The sequence below is a fragment of the Blennius ocellaris genome (assembly GCF_963422515.1).
Source record: "Blennius ocellaris genome assembly, chromosome: 12".
In the NCBI taxonomy this organism is placed as follows: Eukaryota; Metazoa; Chordata; class Actinopteri; order Blenniiformes; family Blenniidae; genus Blennius; species Blennius ocellaris.
Window position 1 is genome coordinate 10,603,541 of NC_137661.1, and position 14,300 is coordinate 10,617,840.

At 39.2% G+C, this 14,300-nt stretch overlaps 1 protein-coding gene across 2 annotated transcripts in view; it reads left to right on the top strand.

Moving 5' to 3' along the window:
- The window catches only part of hmcn1 (hemicentin 1), a 95,075-nt gene that overhangs the window by 63,904 nt on the left and 16,871 nt on the right, over nucleotides 1–14,300 (top strand). For both annotated transcript variants that reach the window (XM_080506134.1, XM_080506135.1), the window contains exons 42-69: nucleotides 67–163; nucleotides 1,190–1,312; nucleotides 1,420–1,575; nucleotides 2,056–2,337; nucleotides 2,446–2,613; nucleotides 3,321–3,434; nucleotides 3,601–3,687; nucleotides 3,789–3,980; nucleotides 4,096–4,269; nucleotides 4,362–4,475; nucleotides 8,664–8,809; nucleotides 8,923–9,073; nucleotides 9,257–9,454; nucleotides 9,548–9,661; nucleotides 9,757–9,944; nucleotides 10,187–10,283; nucleotides 10,423–10,584; nucleotides 10,698–10,811; nucleotides 10,896–11,098; nucleotides 11,234–11,315; nucleotides 11,407–11,538; nucleotides 11,788–11,937; nucleotides 12,169–12,328; nucleotides 12,710–12,834; nucleotides 12,926–13,109; nucleotides 13,427–13,524; nucleotides 13,676–13,954; nucleotides 14,061–14,257. In XM_080506134.1, the coding sequence (XP_080362260.1) occupies nucleotides 67–163; nucleotides 1,190–1,312; nucleotides 1,420–1,575; nucleotides 2,056–2,337; nucleotides 2,446–2,613; nucleotides 3,321–3,434; nucleotides 3,601–3,687; nucleotides 3,789–3,980; nucleotides 4,096–4,269; nucleotides 4,362–4,475; nucleotides 8,664–8,809; nucleotides 8,923–9,073; nucleotides 9,257–9,454; nucleotides 9,548–9,661; nucleotides 9,757–9,944; nucleotides 10,187–10,283; nucleotides 10,423–10,584; nucleotides 10,698–10,811; nucleotides 10,896–11,098; nucleotides 11,234–11,315; nucleotides 11,407–11,538; nucleotides 11,788–11,937; nucleotides 12,169–12,328; nucleotides 12,710–12,834; nucleotides 12,926–13,109; nucleotides 13,427–13,524; nucleotides 13,676–13,954; nucleotides 14,061–14,257 (4,287 nt within the window). The remainder of the gene's footprint in view (nucleotides 1–66; nucleotides 164–1,189; nucleotides 1,313–1,419; nucleotides 1,576–2,055; nucleotides 2,338–2,445; nucleotides 2,614–3,320; nucleotides 3,435–3,600; nucleotides 3,688–3,788; nucleotides 3,981–4,095; nucleotides 4,270–4,361; nucleotides 4,476–8,663; nucleotides 8,810–8,922; nucleotides 9,074–9,256; nucleotides 9,455–9,547; nucleotides 9,662–9,756; nucleotides 9,945–10,186; nucleotides 10,284–10,422; nucleotides 10,585–10,697; nucleotides 10,812–10,895; nucleotides 11,099–11,233; nucleotides 11,316–11,406; nucleotides 11,539–11,787; nucleotides 11,938–12,168; nucleotides 12,329–12,709; nucleotides 12,835–12,925; nucleotides 13,110–13,426; nucleotides 13,525–13,675; nucleotides 13,955–14,060; nucleotides 14,258–14,300) is intronic.

Sequence of the window (14,300 nt, forward strand, 5' to 3'; positions counted from 1 at the left end):
TAACTGGCATCATTCACTTTCCGTGAAGTATCACTGTGTTTTCTAAACTGTAAATCTATTTGGCAGGTGGACGGTGCTCAGGTGCAGGATGCGGGCAGGTATACGTGTGAAGCCACCAATGTCGCAGGAAAAACTGAGAAAAACTACAACCTCAATGTCTGGGGTGAGTTTATTCTCATCACAATCAGTGACTGTTTGTGTGTTTTGTTTGCAATAAAAAGTTAAGTTTCACTTGTGAATTAACTCTGAAACTGTAAGCAGATTATTCTTTGCCATATTTCAGCTTCAGACTATTTACAAAGCATGTATACTCCTCTTGTAACATCATAGTGTCCTGATTCATGATGCAGGACATACTTACTGACGCCATTCATGAAAAGCAAACATACTAGATGATGATGAATGTAAAAAAAAAAAAAAAAAGTGAAGCAGGCAGGGTACAGACCGACATGAAGTGACATTGCACACTCGCAATGGAACACTGTTAAGATCAAACATAGAGGAATGGACTTTAAACTATACCACTGGAACATGGGAGCAGCAGACAAGATGACAAGGCAGGCACTTAACTATACACAAAAATGTAGACGGGAATAAACACTGGGGCTGCGACACGTGTTTTTTGTGTCTGATTCTCTCTGAAGTCTTTCATAATCTGTAGTCATAGTCAGGTTTGTGTCCTCTCTTCTTTTTGTTAGCTTGTTGAGAGCACAAAATGTGAAAGACACATAGTTATTTCAAGAAAGCCAACTCAATTCATTCCTCCTCCACATCCATTGTATCCACTACGGTCCCCGGGAGGCTGACAAATAACAGGACCTTGGACAGGGCGCAAGTCCATTGCAGGGAAAACACGGAGACATAGACGCTCACATTTACATTCACAAGTGCAATTTAGAGGCGCCAGGTTATGAGACACATCGTCACACTCTGGGAGGAAACTCGTGTAAACAAAAAAACCCACACATACATAAATAGAACATATCAACTTCTCACAACAAGGCCGCTGAACTTGGAAACAGATTTCTCGCCACTTGTAACCATACATCTGACATCTACTGTGACCGAAACAATTTCAATTGTTCAATTTACGTTTCATAAATCTTGTTTCTTTCAATGAAAATGTGTTCATGTTTTTGAATGTGATGTGATGTGAGTGCCTCGTTTTTGTTTCCTCTCAATGTAACAGTTCCTCCCAGCATCCGTGGCTCAGAAGAGGTGTCTCCTCTGACCGTGATTGAAGGAAGTCTCATTACATTGGTGTGTGAATCCAGTGGAATACCTCCTCCCAGCCTCTCATGGAAGAAGGACGGTAAGTGTAAATATGGTAGAAAAATAAAACAATTGTTCCTTATGAACAATGTGTAAATAATTGTGGGATTTATGGTTGACCTATTTTTTTTTTACGTTTGCATCCAGGTTCAGAAGTTAAGTCTGACCAGCGGGTCAGAGTTTTGTCAGGTGGTCGACAGCTGCAGATCTCCAGCGCTGAGAAGTCGGATACAGCCTCTTACTCCTGCACAGCCTCCAGTGCAGCAGGCACCACCTCCAAGGAGTTCAGCCTACAGGTCTATGGTAGGTTTGCACGATGAAATCGTCTCGTAAAGGTGATGAAATTGTTATTATTTTACTGTGTTATAAAAGCAAAATAGCTGAAATTTATAACTAGAGCTTAGTCACAAGGTAATGTATTAAAACAATTCTGAATTAACAGAAAGAAACTCTTCTGCAGCAAACAAAGTGATGGTTTAAGAGAGGAACTGTCAAAACGATGAGAAGCGTATAGCTCAATCGATCCCCACTTTAAACTGGAAAAGCAAGAAAAATGTGTTATTTGCAAATCTATGTATTGTTACAACTGGACAAAAAATTGCAAATACTTTCATTTAAATTTTGACTGATTGTATGACAAAGAAACTTTTAGTTAAAAACAATCCATTCATGGATATATATACTGTATATATTTATATATATATATGACCCTGGTTCATCAGGGTTAGAGTAGCCAATTAAATACAAACACACAAAAAAACCTCACACTTTTCTTCACTTCAGTTCGCCCCTCCATCAGACACAGTGAAGATTATGAGGACGACATCACAGTGACAAAGGGAGGTGACGTGACCCTCCAGTGTGCCGCAGAGGGCGTGCCACGGCCCGCGGTCACATGGCTGAAAGACGGGCGTCCCATCACGGGCCACCATGGTGCCAAGGTCCTGAACGAAGGGAGGCTGCTGCAGATTAAAGATGCCAAGGTGTCAGACACGGGACGCTACACCTGCATTGCTGTGAACGTAGCGGGACAAGCTGACAGCAAACATGACGTCAGTGTTCATGGTATGAATTATTGAGTGGCTAAGTAAACTTTTAAGTCTCAATGTTGATAAGGAGTGTTTTAATCATTATTTGTCCTTCCCCCCCCTTTTTTCTCCTTTACATTTTCAGTCCCTCCAAGTATTATTGGTCAGGTAAACGTTCCTGAAAATGTGAGTGTTGTAGTGAAGAACCCTGTTGCTCTTCACTGCGAAGCATCTGGCATCCCGCTTCCTGACATCTCATGGCTGAAAGATGGACGGCCAATTAAAACTACCACTTCAGTGCGTGTCCTTTCAGGTCAGTTGCTTTTTTTGTTTTGTTTTTGCTGTCTTTGCTTTGACTTCAGTGTTTGATTAATTAAAAAAAAACACTCAAAGATGCATAAGGTTGTGTTTCATTAGTGCATCTATGTCTAAAGTATAAAATATTGCCTTTAAGTAAATTTTGAAGCATAATAGGGATCTAACAAAATATGTATGCCAGTCTACATTTTTGAGAGAGAAATTTGAAAAATTTTGCCTCCAAATTTAGTCATAAAGGCCAATCAGTTATGATTCATCACCACAATGAGCTGTAAAAAGATCGTAGAAGCTGGTGGCTGACATTTACAGTTACATGTAACTGTATTTTTAGGAGATTTCTTTAGCTACTTCCAAATCAATCTGTAATCATGGAGTGACATTACCTTCAGATGGATGCAGTATGATTATCTTTGTAGTGTATAGGAATAGTAAATATTATATCGAGACATTTCCAATAATAAATTACATCAACCGCAATGACGTTTTGATTTGGATGTTTTCACAGCTGTGTGCCACAAAGGTTAAATTCTTCATGTTAAATTGCCTTTTTTCCCCTTATTTTTTTAAGAGTGATCGATTTTCAACAGGTTAAAAAAAATGATCACACCCTATTTGGATAATTGTTTTCATGGAAAACTACTTTTTAGGGGCTTTGCGCAATGCCAAAATAAATGTTTCTCATTTCATTTTGTTATTTTGCAGGGGGACGCAGTTTGCGTCTCATGCATGCCGCAGTGGAGGATGCTGGGAGGTACACTTGTATTGTTTCTAATAGTGCTGGAGAGGAGAGGAAAAGCTTTGATGTCGTCATCCTCGGTAAGAGCACCTTCCATATCAATGGTTGTTGTTTTCTTGTTTAAAGTCACTGTGCCAACTGAAATATGTAGAATTTCTTTAGACATTTATATTTGCATAGAACTTGAGGAGACACTGTAATTTAGTTTTTTGGGGTTTTATGTTTGTTTGTTTTTTTGATTGGCAGTCCCTCCAACTATTGTGGAGGAGGGAACTCTGGTGGATACCAAAGTGAAGGAGAAACACAACGTCACTCTCACTTGTGAAGCGTCAGGTAATTTACGTGATCAGCTTGTTGTTGGTCTTTAATATCTGTCACACTACATAAAATCAGTACATTGCCAATCTTCTAATTTTTCCTTTTTAATTATTTAGGAAATCCAGCACCAGAGATTAAATGGCTGAAGGACGGGCAGTTGTTCGTGCCTGACAGGCGGCACCAGATTTTGTCTCACGGTCGTTTTCTACAAATTTCTGTAGCCCAGGTTGGAGACACGGGCAGGTACAGCTGCCTGGCATCTAACAGTGCAGGAGACCGCAGCCGACATTTCAACCTCAATGTCCTGGGTACAAAGACGAACCTGTTCAGAAAAGTTTTTCCAAATAAATCAAGCTTTTCTGCTGCAGTGCAGGTCTTCTTGTGATGTGACTGCTGTGTATATCCGACGCCTTCTTGTTCCAGTTTCTCCCACCATTGCTGGGTCTGGCCCCGACAGCTCTGCAGAGGAGGTCACGGTAACCCTAAGCAGCCCCACCTCACTGGTTTGTGAAGTCCAATCTTACCCTCCCGCTTTCATCACTTGGCTAAAAGACGGCACGCCATTTGAATCCAGGCGAAATGTCCGAGTCCTACCAGGTTTGCGATCATAGTGGACAGTGAAAAAAACGTTAACGGTTGCGATTTCCGTCGACGTAGTACTTTATTTTTTTTTACCCTTGCTTTTGCAGGAGGGCGAACACTGCAGATTCTGAATGCGAAAGAAGAGGATGCTGGGAGGTATACCTGTGTGGCCACTAATGAGGCTGGGGAAACACTGAAGCACTATGAGGTCAAGGTTTATGGTGAGACTCCTGCATCTACGTGAACACGCTGTATCTTTCTTCACAAGGAACAAGAATACAACATGAGCTCTGCAGTATCAAAACTCTGTGCTTTCACGCAGGTTGGGATTGGCCGTGTGGTACATCAGTCTTTCTGTGCTTCTCTTTTGTAAACATGCATTTATACCTATACACATACAGTATGTATTGATATGGGATAAATATATCCTTTGCCTATACCTATACATACCTTTATTCCACATATATGATGTTTCAATTTTAGCAAATCTGACCCTGATTTTTTCCAAATTTACAACAAAGCTAGCATAATACTAAAACACAACTTGCACCCAAAACCGATTATATGTGGGTTTTTTTATTAAAATCTAAACAAAGTGACAACAAGAGGTTATGTTAGCATTGTTGCACTTCTTTTTTTTAAATGTGAAAGATGAGTAATTGCTTCGATAATTTAAATTCTCTAAATTAAGTTATAGTTACAGACTATTCTCAAGAGATAAGATATCCTTGAAAAATGTATACGCTTTACTTACAGGTAGAATGTAACTGAACCTGTCAATTCAGAATTGACCAAGCGTTGGGTTGTTGACAGTTGCCTGTCCAGAGTGAATGTTACAGATAAACTAAAGCACTTTGAGCAAGGAGAAAAATACATAATGGTGCTATTTGAAGTTATGTTATTGCCTTATTTTCTTTTTTAAATATTACTTTTGTGATTTTTTTTTTGGTTTTGGTTGTAGACTGTTTTTCTTGCATGTCCTCATCTGCAATCATTTACCTCCTGGCTGGCTTTCCTCTTCTATTCAGCTTAATCCTCAGCATCCTGTTCTGTATATAGCAATTATCTCTCCTTCATACATGACCAAACCACCACAACCTTGTTTCTATGACTTTATGACTCTATGACTTTAATGATAAACTGTCCAATATGACCTGCCCCTCTAATATATTCATTAATATCCATTCAGCTCACTCTCAGATAAAACCTCATCATTTCCAGCTTTGCCACCTCCAGTTTAGCTCCGTTTATTGTCTTTTGGTCAGTTCCACCATAGCATACGGAATAGCACATATCACCACTATCATGTAAACCCTCCCTTTCACATTAGCTGGCACCTTTCTGTAACACATGATGAAGGAAACTCTAGTCTACTCTTCCTGTACTCTTTTCTTCAACCTTTGCTCGTGAGAGGATGTATGGACACCTCAGTGATCACATTTAAGGGATCTCTTGCTTTTTTTCTGAATCTGTTGAATATTAGAGAATCAACGAGACGGTCATTTCTTACGTATTCCCGAATGGAGGTCTTCATTTCATGCTGACTGCTTATGAGACAAAAAAAAGATGGCAGACTTCCAATCAGTATCCCAGGAGAGTAAATCTCTTGTGTAGTATGGCTTTGCTGCTATAACCATATGTTCTCTCGGACCATCTCTGAACTCTCATAAACAGAACTTCCTCACAGGACATTTATTTACTGTATTTATCTTAGGTAATGTGAAGCAAAATGAAGACCTCTCTGTCTATCTTTGTGATAGTACAGTTTTTAATAAAAATATTAGCATAGTATTATGTCCATGGTTGCAGTTTTCTTTAATGTTATGTATCTTTGCTTTGTATGTAGCTTTTGACTTCAAAGACTAAATAAATGCAAATAATTGTTACTTATTGTAACATTTGATGTTCTTTATTACATCAACATTATCACAGCATCAGTAATATCTGTGAGAAATAAAGTCAGGTCCATATAATACATAGGAAATACTGCATACTCTGCAGCAGAAGAGATTGAAATAACATCAAATAAATCACTGCACGTGAAGTATATTGGTCAATTAAAACAAAAGCATGCTTTCCTTTTTCAGTAATGGTCACCATTTTAAAGCGTAACACAGTTTCAAGTTCAATCAAACAAGAAGAACCTAAATAATCCACTCATTTGATCAGTTGTACGGTCTCTCTATTATGAGGAGTATGAAAAGGTGTGTTGGGTTTCATTGCGCTGAGATGACTGTATGTTGATCAGATCAACAGTAATGGGGCTTTAAAACATGTTGAATTCACATGGGAATAAAACATTTGGCCAGTAACAAGGACTTATATTATATGTATTGTTTCTGTTACAATTCTGGTGCTACAATATACAACACATTTTCCAAAAAGTACTATAAATACCTTGGATAGCTCAAAGTTTGTTTTTGTTTTTAATTATGTTAAAAGTGACCTCATCTAATGGGTGACATGTAATAGTTTCGAAGAAATGTTGGCAGACCAAAGTTTTGTTTCAGAAGGGGTGTTTTTTCCACTTTAATGAATAATAACAGTTTCTAAGCTAAATTGAAGGGTGCTAAAAAAAATTATCATTGGTAGCATCTGATGTTTTTCAGATTGTATGAGATTATAAATCTTGTTACATGCAATAAAAATCATAAAAGGTACTCAGCTATATTAGGCTCTATCAAAACTAGCAATATTTACCAGTACTGCATTCCTCAAATTGTTTGTTTGATTTTAGTAGTAGCTCTGCAGACATCTGTTTGGAGATGGCTTTAGCAATCAATAAAACACATGACAGAAGCTAACTGGTGGAATAGGCTCCAACACTCCTTAGAAAACACATTATAAACTTTAATAGCAAAAAAGAAAACACAAGATCGAAGAACACTTGTCACTGCTCTTAGTTAAAGTGTCAAGATGCAGCCTATTATTAAAGCTGTCACACATTTCAGTTAATACAAGACCACTTAAAATACAGTTGTATTCATCAGTACGTTTGAAGAGTCTTTTCCCTTAAAGAGCGCCAACTTCTGCCAACAGTCACGTGGAGACAGGAGGATGATGAAGAGGCCATTAATCAGGTCAGAGGTCAGAGGTTAGAAGTAGTCAGGGGCATCACATATTCTCAAGTCATATAAAAAGTGTGACGTAAGATTGCACATTTTACACATTGATTCAATAAATGAATAAAACAATAGGAACACCTGGGTTTGTTATAACAGTAAATTCCAAGGAGACCTTGCAGAACTGATGTGGAAACTATCCACTACAACAGAACACAACAATATAAATTAACTTCATAAATCCTGAACACTACACAACATTCTAGTCATATGCTAATTGGAATGTTTTCTGAATTATATCAATTTGCCTCTGCTAGCTAAAATGAAGAACAGCCTGTTCATGTAGTTTATAGTTTTATACGTTAAGATTTTCAACATTGAAATGATACCAACCAGAATATTTGCCATTTTCATAAACAAAAGCAGCAGTGGTCCAACCTGTAATGTTTTATATACTATTAATGACCAATATTGTCATCAAAAACAAGTTTTTAAGCAATAAGGCAAATTTCGTCGATACATTATGAAGACATTATCCTGTCATCTACAAGAATTAATACCATATTTACAAACCTTTAGTGTGTACCACCTAAGAAAATATTGAGGTCTCCAAGTACCACCTTATGGCTGATCTCAACAAACAGTGGTGGAGGCTCCCTCTATTAGCGATGAACAGTTCACAATTCATTCAAAACGTTGTACTTTTTGATATTTTTATGTATTTAAAAAAAAAAATAGATATTGGATGTATAAAGAATACATTTATGACTTGTCCCCAGACACCGCAAGGGAGCTCATATACCACAAGTACCACCATTTGAGAATCACTGCCTTAAAGTATTTCTTTTTCCATGTTCGCATTTACAAGTAATGTTACTGAGTTTGGAGGTGTACTGAGACTGAATCAGACCAGGAATTGATCCAGTCTTCCAAATTGAAGATGAAGAGTCCCTGGTGGCTTGGATGAGTTCGAATAGTGGTGGTGGTTGGAGGTCAGGGTGGCTGATTCAAAGCATTTGAGGAAAGTGTTTTAAATAGCATAAATGATGAAGGTTCAAGGATGAATACATGGTGATGGACTCGTGTATATTTTGCAAAATGTAATGTTAGTTAGCTTGATGTTTTTATTCAATTCCATAACAGATTTTGCTTCATATTTTGAAATATGAATCAAATGAGTCTGGACATATATTAATGTCAACGACAACAAAGGTATATTAGCACGAAACTGAACTTCCATTTCTGCAATGTGTAACTTTTATAAGTAATAGAACTAGATAAAAACAGTGAATTATCTTTATACAATAACCTATGGTATGTGTTGCTTTTTTTTTTTTTTTACTACAGTCCCTCCTCAGATCAATAAAAATGACATCCCTGGGGAAGGACTGGCTCCTAAAGAAGTGAAGATCAAAGTGAATTCTACCCTGACCCTGGAGTGTGTAGCTCAGGCCTTTCCCACCCCAGCACTGCAGTGGTATAAGGATGGACAGGTAGTTGTTCACATTGCTCAACTTCATTTTAAATATGGCAGACATTTTTTTTTTCAGACCAAAAGGGAAAACACCAACTTTTTTTTTTTTTTTTGAATGATGACAATCCACAGGTCCTGAGGACAGATGAACATGTGTCCATTACAGCCAACGGTCGTATTGTCCTGATCAAGCACGCTCAGGTGTCAGATACGGGCCGCTACACCTGTGTAGCCACCAACATAGCTGGAGAGGATGAGAAGGACTTTGATGTAAATATACAAGGTGAACTGGGTTGACTACTGCTGATGTGTTAACTGAGATTGTTCCTAATTACTGCAGTGATCTCTTCGAAAAGAACTGAACTTTAAACTAACCACCTAACACTAAGAACAATGTTTATAAAAAAAAAATGCTCAAAGTAGAATTCACACGATATGTTTCTCTTTATTTCCTCCTTCTGCTCAGTTCCACCTACTTTCAGCCGGCCTGGTGGAAATAGTGATACCACATTTCCTCCAGGTATTGGAGGTGACGCCCGAGAGGTGATACTTAACAATCCCATCTCACTCTACTGTGAGACCAACGCTGTGCCACCCCCGACACTCACCTGGTACAAAGATGGACAACTGCTAACATCAAATGACAAAGTTCTGATCCTGCCAGGTGACAGAAAATGGAAAACAATTTCATAAAACAAAGAAAGAGGGAAAACAAAGAAAGAACAAAACCATACCAATCTCTCTGTTTCACTTAAAGGTGGGCGGGTGTTACAGGTACCTAGAGCTCAGGCTGAGGACTCAGGCAGGTACACATGTGTGGCCATCAACGAAGCCGGAGAGGACTCTATACAGTATGATGTCAGAGTGTTGCGTGAGTAAAAACTTTTGTTTGTAGCACAAAAGCTTTTTCAAGTCTCCATATATGTAACTGTACCTCATAGTGTATATACATCTGTCTTCTCCCAGTACCTCCAACCATACGAGGCGCAGACAGCGAGGTGACTGATGAAGTCATCGTCATGCTCAACAAAACTACACAGATGGCCTGCCATGCAGATGGAAACCCCACCCCGAAGATCAGCTGGTTTAAGGATGGCCATCCAATCACCTCCAATGGTCCATATCGAATTACGTCCAATGGACGAGTACTTCAGGTAAAAACCAGGAAACTCAGATCAATTAAACATTCATTTAAACCTAATTTTATTTTTAACTTCTGCTTTACTCACTGCATGTTCCTTTTGTCAAGATTTGCAGAATGAATACGCTTATCGAATCCCAGAACAATGTTAAGACACTTATGGAAGAGGACAAAACAAGAGCAGACATGATTTGATCAGACAAAGAAAATTGCTCTGTATTATTGCTTTGTTACAGTCGATATATTCCCCACCAGGTGCTGACCTCTCAGCTGTCTGACACAGGGCGCTATGCATGCGTGGCTGACAACGTGGCAGGGACTGCAGAGAAATTCTTTAATCTCAATGTTCATGGTAGGTTGTAGGAATTACGTTATTTTATTGTTATTATGTTATTTTATACACTAAGATTTAAGATGATGGATGGATGGATGGATGGATACACAGATTTAAAATCTTTCATTTTGAATTTTTCCTGATTTCCTTCTTTCAGTGCCACCTTCAATTATCGGCCTGAGTCCTGAGAATGTGACAGTGGTGGTGAACAACTTTGTGTCTCTATCCTGTGAAGCTACCGGCTTTCCTCCTCCCACACTCAGCTGGCTAAATGACAAGGGCCCCATTCAGGCCAATGCCAATGCCCTCATCATGCCAGGTACTTTTTAATTATTCTAATTGTATCATAAGCATTTTAATCAGCAATGATCAAGATAAAAACAAAGTTACATTGGATTCTGAAAATGTCTTCATGGTCACTTGTGCGTTCAGGTGGTCGTACCTTACAGATACTAAAAGCGAGAGTATCGGATGCAGGAAAATGCACTTGTGTGGCAATGAATGCCGCGGGAGAGGCACACAAACACATCCATCTCACAGTTTTTGGTATGTATAAACAAGTATTGTATATACAAGTACGGTACTACTAACTTTAAAGGTAAATGTCTTCTTTGCTCCTCTGCCCTGCAGTTCCTCCCAGCATTCGGGATAATACAGGTGACTCTCCCGTGGTTGTGAACATACTTGTTGGGAAATCAGTGACTCTGGAATGTGAATCCAATGCCATCCCTCCTCCCACCATCACCTGGTACAAGAACGGCAGAGTGGTGACAGAAAGTCCCAACTTACATATACTATCTGAGGGACGAATCCTCCAGATTAAAAGCTCAGAGGTGTGAGAGGCATGGACACCTTGTGGTTTCTTTCTTGATCTCTGCCTTTACCATTGTGTTCATCTATTTGGCATGTATGTATGTATGTCTGTGTTTATGTTTATATATAATATCTCATTTACCTCTTTTCTTCAGGTGTCTGATACAGGACAGTATGTTTGCATGGCCTCTAATGTTGCTGGACAAGTAGACAAGAACTTCCACTTGAATATCTATGGTAGGATATTCTTGAATTAATTTCAGCCAAAAAAAAAAAAAATCACATGGCATACAATCAGACAACACTTTTTAACTTGTCTTGTCTTTAGTACCTCCGAGTATAGATGGTCCAGGAGAGGAAACTGTTGTGGAAACCATCAGTAACCCAGTGACCTTTGCCTGTGATGCTACGGGAATCCCCCCACCCAGTCTGACTTGGCTGAAAAATGGTCGTCCCATAGGTAATTAGATCTATGTAAGCGAGGCTGAAAGATTTTATTGGCAACATGCAAAACACAAGAGTTGTTTCTTTCATTTGCAGTATATTAACTCTCTGTTCTGCATTATGTATACATGTGCAAAAACAATAAGAAAGAATCCATTGGAAGAAACCTGCTTGTTTTTTTTTTATAAAGAATCAGCTTTGGATAACTTTTCTTTGATTTTAGTAATAATCTGTTTTTACAAAACACATTGCTTATTTCCTTTAGAGATTTCAGAGTCTCTGGAGATGCACATCTTTTCAGGCGGCAGCAAACTGCAGATTGCACGGTCACAGCTGTCTGACAGTGGCACTTATGCTTGTGTGGCCTCTAATGTGGAGGGCAAAGCACGCAAGAACTACCACCTCAACATACAAGGTACACACATCACCTTTGTGTCAGGGCCATCTGTCAGTAAAATGCATGCATCTACTGCATGAAATAAATGGATTTGATATATATTGAAAACAATTGTAAAATGTTTGTTTTACCTTGTATATTTTATTTTGCACTTTAAATGTAATCTTACCAACGATCCAGTTTTTGGCAGTAACATTTTCCGAGTGTGTGGCTTACAGCTAACTAACATGAAACAAATTCATTGTTCAGTTCCTCCAAGTATCTCTGGATCAGAGATGCCCAGTGAAGTGGGAGTTCTCCTTAATGAGAGCATCCAGCTAATTTGTCGAGTACAGGGGACGCCGCCTCCGACCATCCAGTGGTTGAAAGATGGAGAAGCCATTAATAATATTGGACACAAAGAGCTAAGGTAAAAAATTCAAATAAAAATAAAACAAATTAAATTGCAGATCAAAAAACCTGACAGTATGCCAAACCAAATACATCACATTGAAGCATGGAAATTGCACTTATTTAGAATTTCTGAATATCGTGTATATTCACTCCTCGTAAAATGCCTTAGTTTTCAATGCTGTCTTTTTTTCTGTTTCATTGTCTTCCCTTCTTTTGTCTTATTATCGTTGTATTGCTCTCCCTGTGACGCACTTTGAATTGTTCCAACCTACATCAAGTGTCCCATATAAATCAAATTGATAGTTTCACAATTTGATTATGTGATTGAGGCATTAATAATGCTTCCATCATCAACATATAAAACATCTACAAACTCCTGTTGTTTGTATATGATCAGGATCAGCCCGGATGGCCGCACACTGACGGTGAGCCGAGCTCACACCACAGACAGTGGCAAGTACACTTGTGTGGCCACCAATGCTGCTGGAGAGGAAGACAGAATATTCAATCTCAATGTGTATGGTGGGTCCTAATACGTTTACAGAGGCACATTTCGACATGTCATGTGGTACAAACAGTTTCTCATTGAGGTGCTTTGTGCTTGGTTTCCCAGTGCCTCCTGTAATTGAGAGCAACAGTGAGAGTCTGCAAGAGCTGACAGCAGTTCTGGATAGTTCTGTCAATATTGAGTGTGTTGCTACAGGCTCTCCCCTGCCTCAGCTCAACTGGCTGAGAAATGGCCTCCCTCTGCCTGTTTCCTCCCACATACGACTCCTCTCTGCTGGACAGGTACTTCGGTAAGTCAGTGAACAGGGCACACAGAGTATCCTCAATTTCTTTTTTTTGTTTAACTGTCCCTCCTCTCAATGTGATAATTATAATTACAGGAATGCCAATGATAATATAACTGGTGATGTTAACTTGTATAAAACATTTCATTAATAGATTTTCTTTTTACAATGTAACCCAGTTGGTTTTAGGGTTACAGCACTGTGATGTCATTCATACCTTCATTTAAACAATATCTTATGTTTACGTGGGGAAAAGTTTGATTCTGTGCATCTGTGGTTAGACTTAAACATAAAATTTGTACATTGCATGTTTGTTCTGTTAGAATTACACGGATCCAGGTTTCTGATGGTGGGAGCTATACGTGTGTGGCCTCAAACCGGGCTGGAGTGGACAACAGACATTACAACCTGCAGGTGTATGGTGAGGTGGAAAGCTAACAAACTCTAGTGAACTGCATGTTGTGGAGCCAAATTGTGCATTTTATTTTAAAAATTGTTTTAACTATATCTTATGACCAACTGCTGTCAAACTGAGGAGCAAAACATACATTTTATGAAATTATGTTGTTCAGTCCCCGCAGGTCTTGATAGGGCAGGGAGCACAGAGGATGTGACTGTAGTTAAAGGAAACCTGGTTTCTCTGCTGTGTGTCGCTGATGGGACACCAAAACCCAGCATGTCATGGCTTAAAGATGGAGAGCCTGTCCTCCCTGATAGCCACCTCATCCTCCTCAACCAGAATACCACCCTACAGATTGACCAGGCAAAGGTCAACAACACAGGACGCTACACCTGCATTGCTAACAACACTGCTGGTCAAGCGAGCCGCCACTTCAATCTGAAAGTCCTGGGTGTGTAAAATGCAGATTTTATTTTCTACTCTCAAGATTGAGATTCTGATTCATGAATAACTATTTTTATTTGGTTTGGGTTTTTTTTCATGATTCATATTCACAGACCCGCCACACATCCAGGGCACTGGTGTCCCAGCAGAAATGTCTGTGATTGTAAATAATGTCTTGGAGCTTGTATGTGAGGCCACTGGTATCCCACCTCCTTCTTTGACCTGGATGAAGGATGGACGCCCACTTCCACAGGCAGACACTCTGCGCCTCCTCCGGGGAGGGGAGGTGCTCCGACTGGCCTCAGCGCAGGTTTGTAATCTGGGATTATTACAGTGAAATCTCGTTTAACACA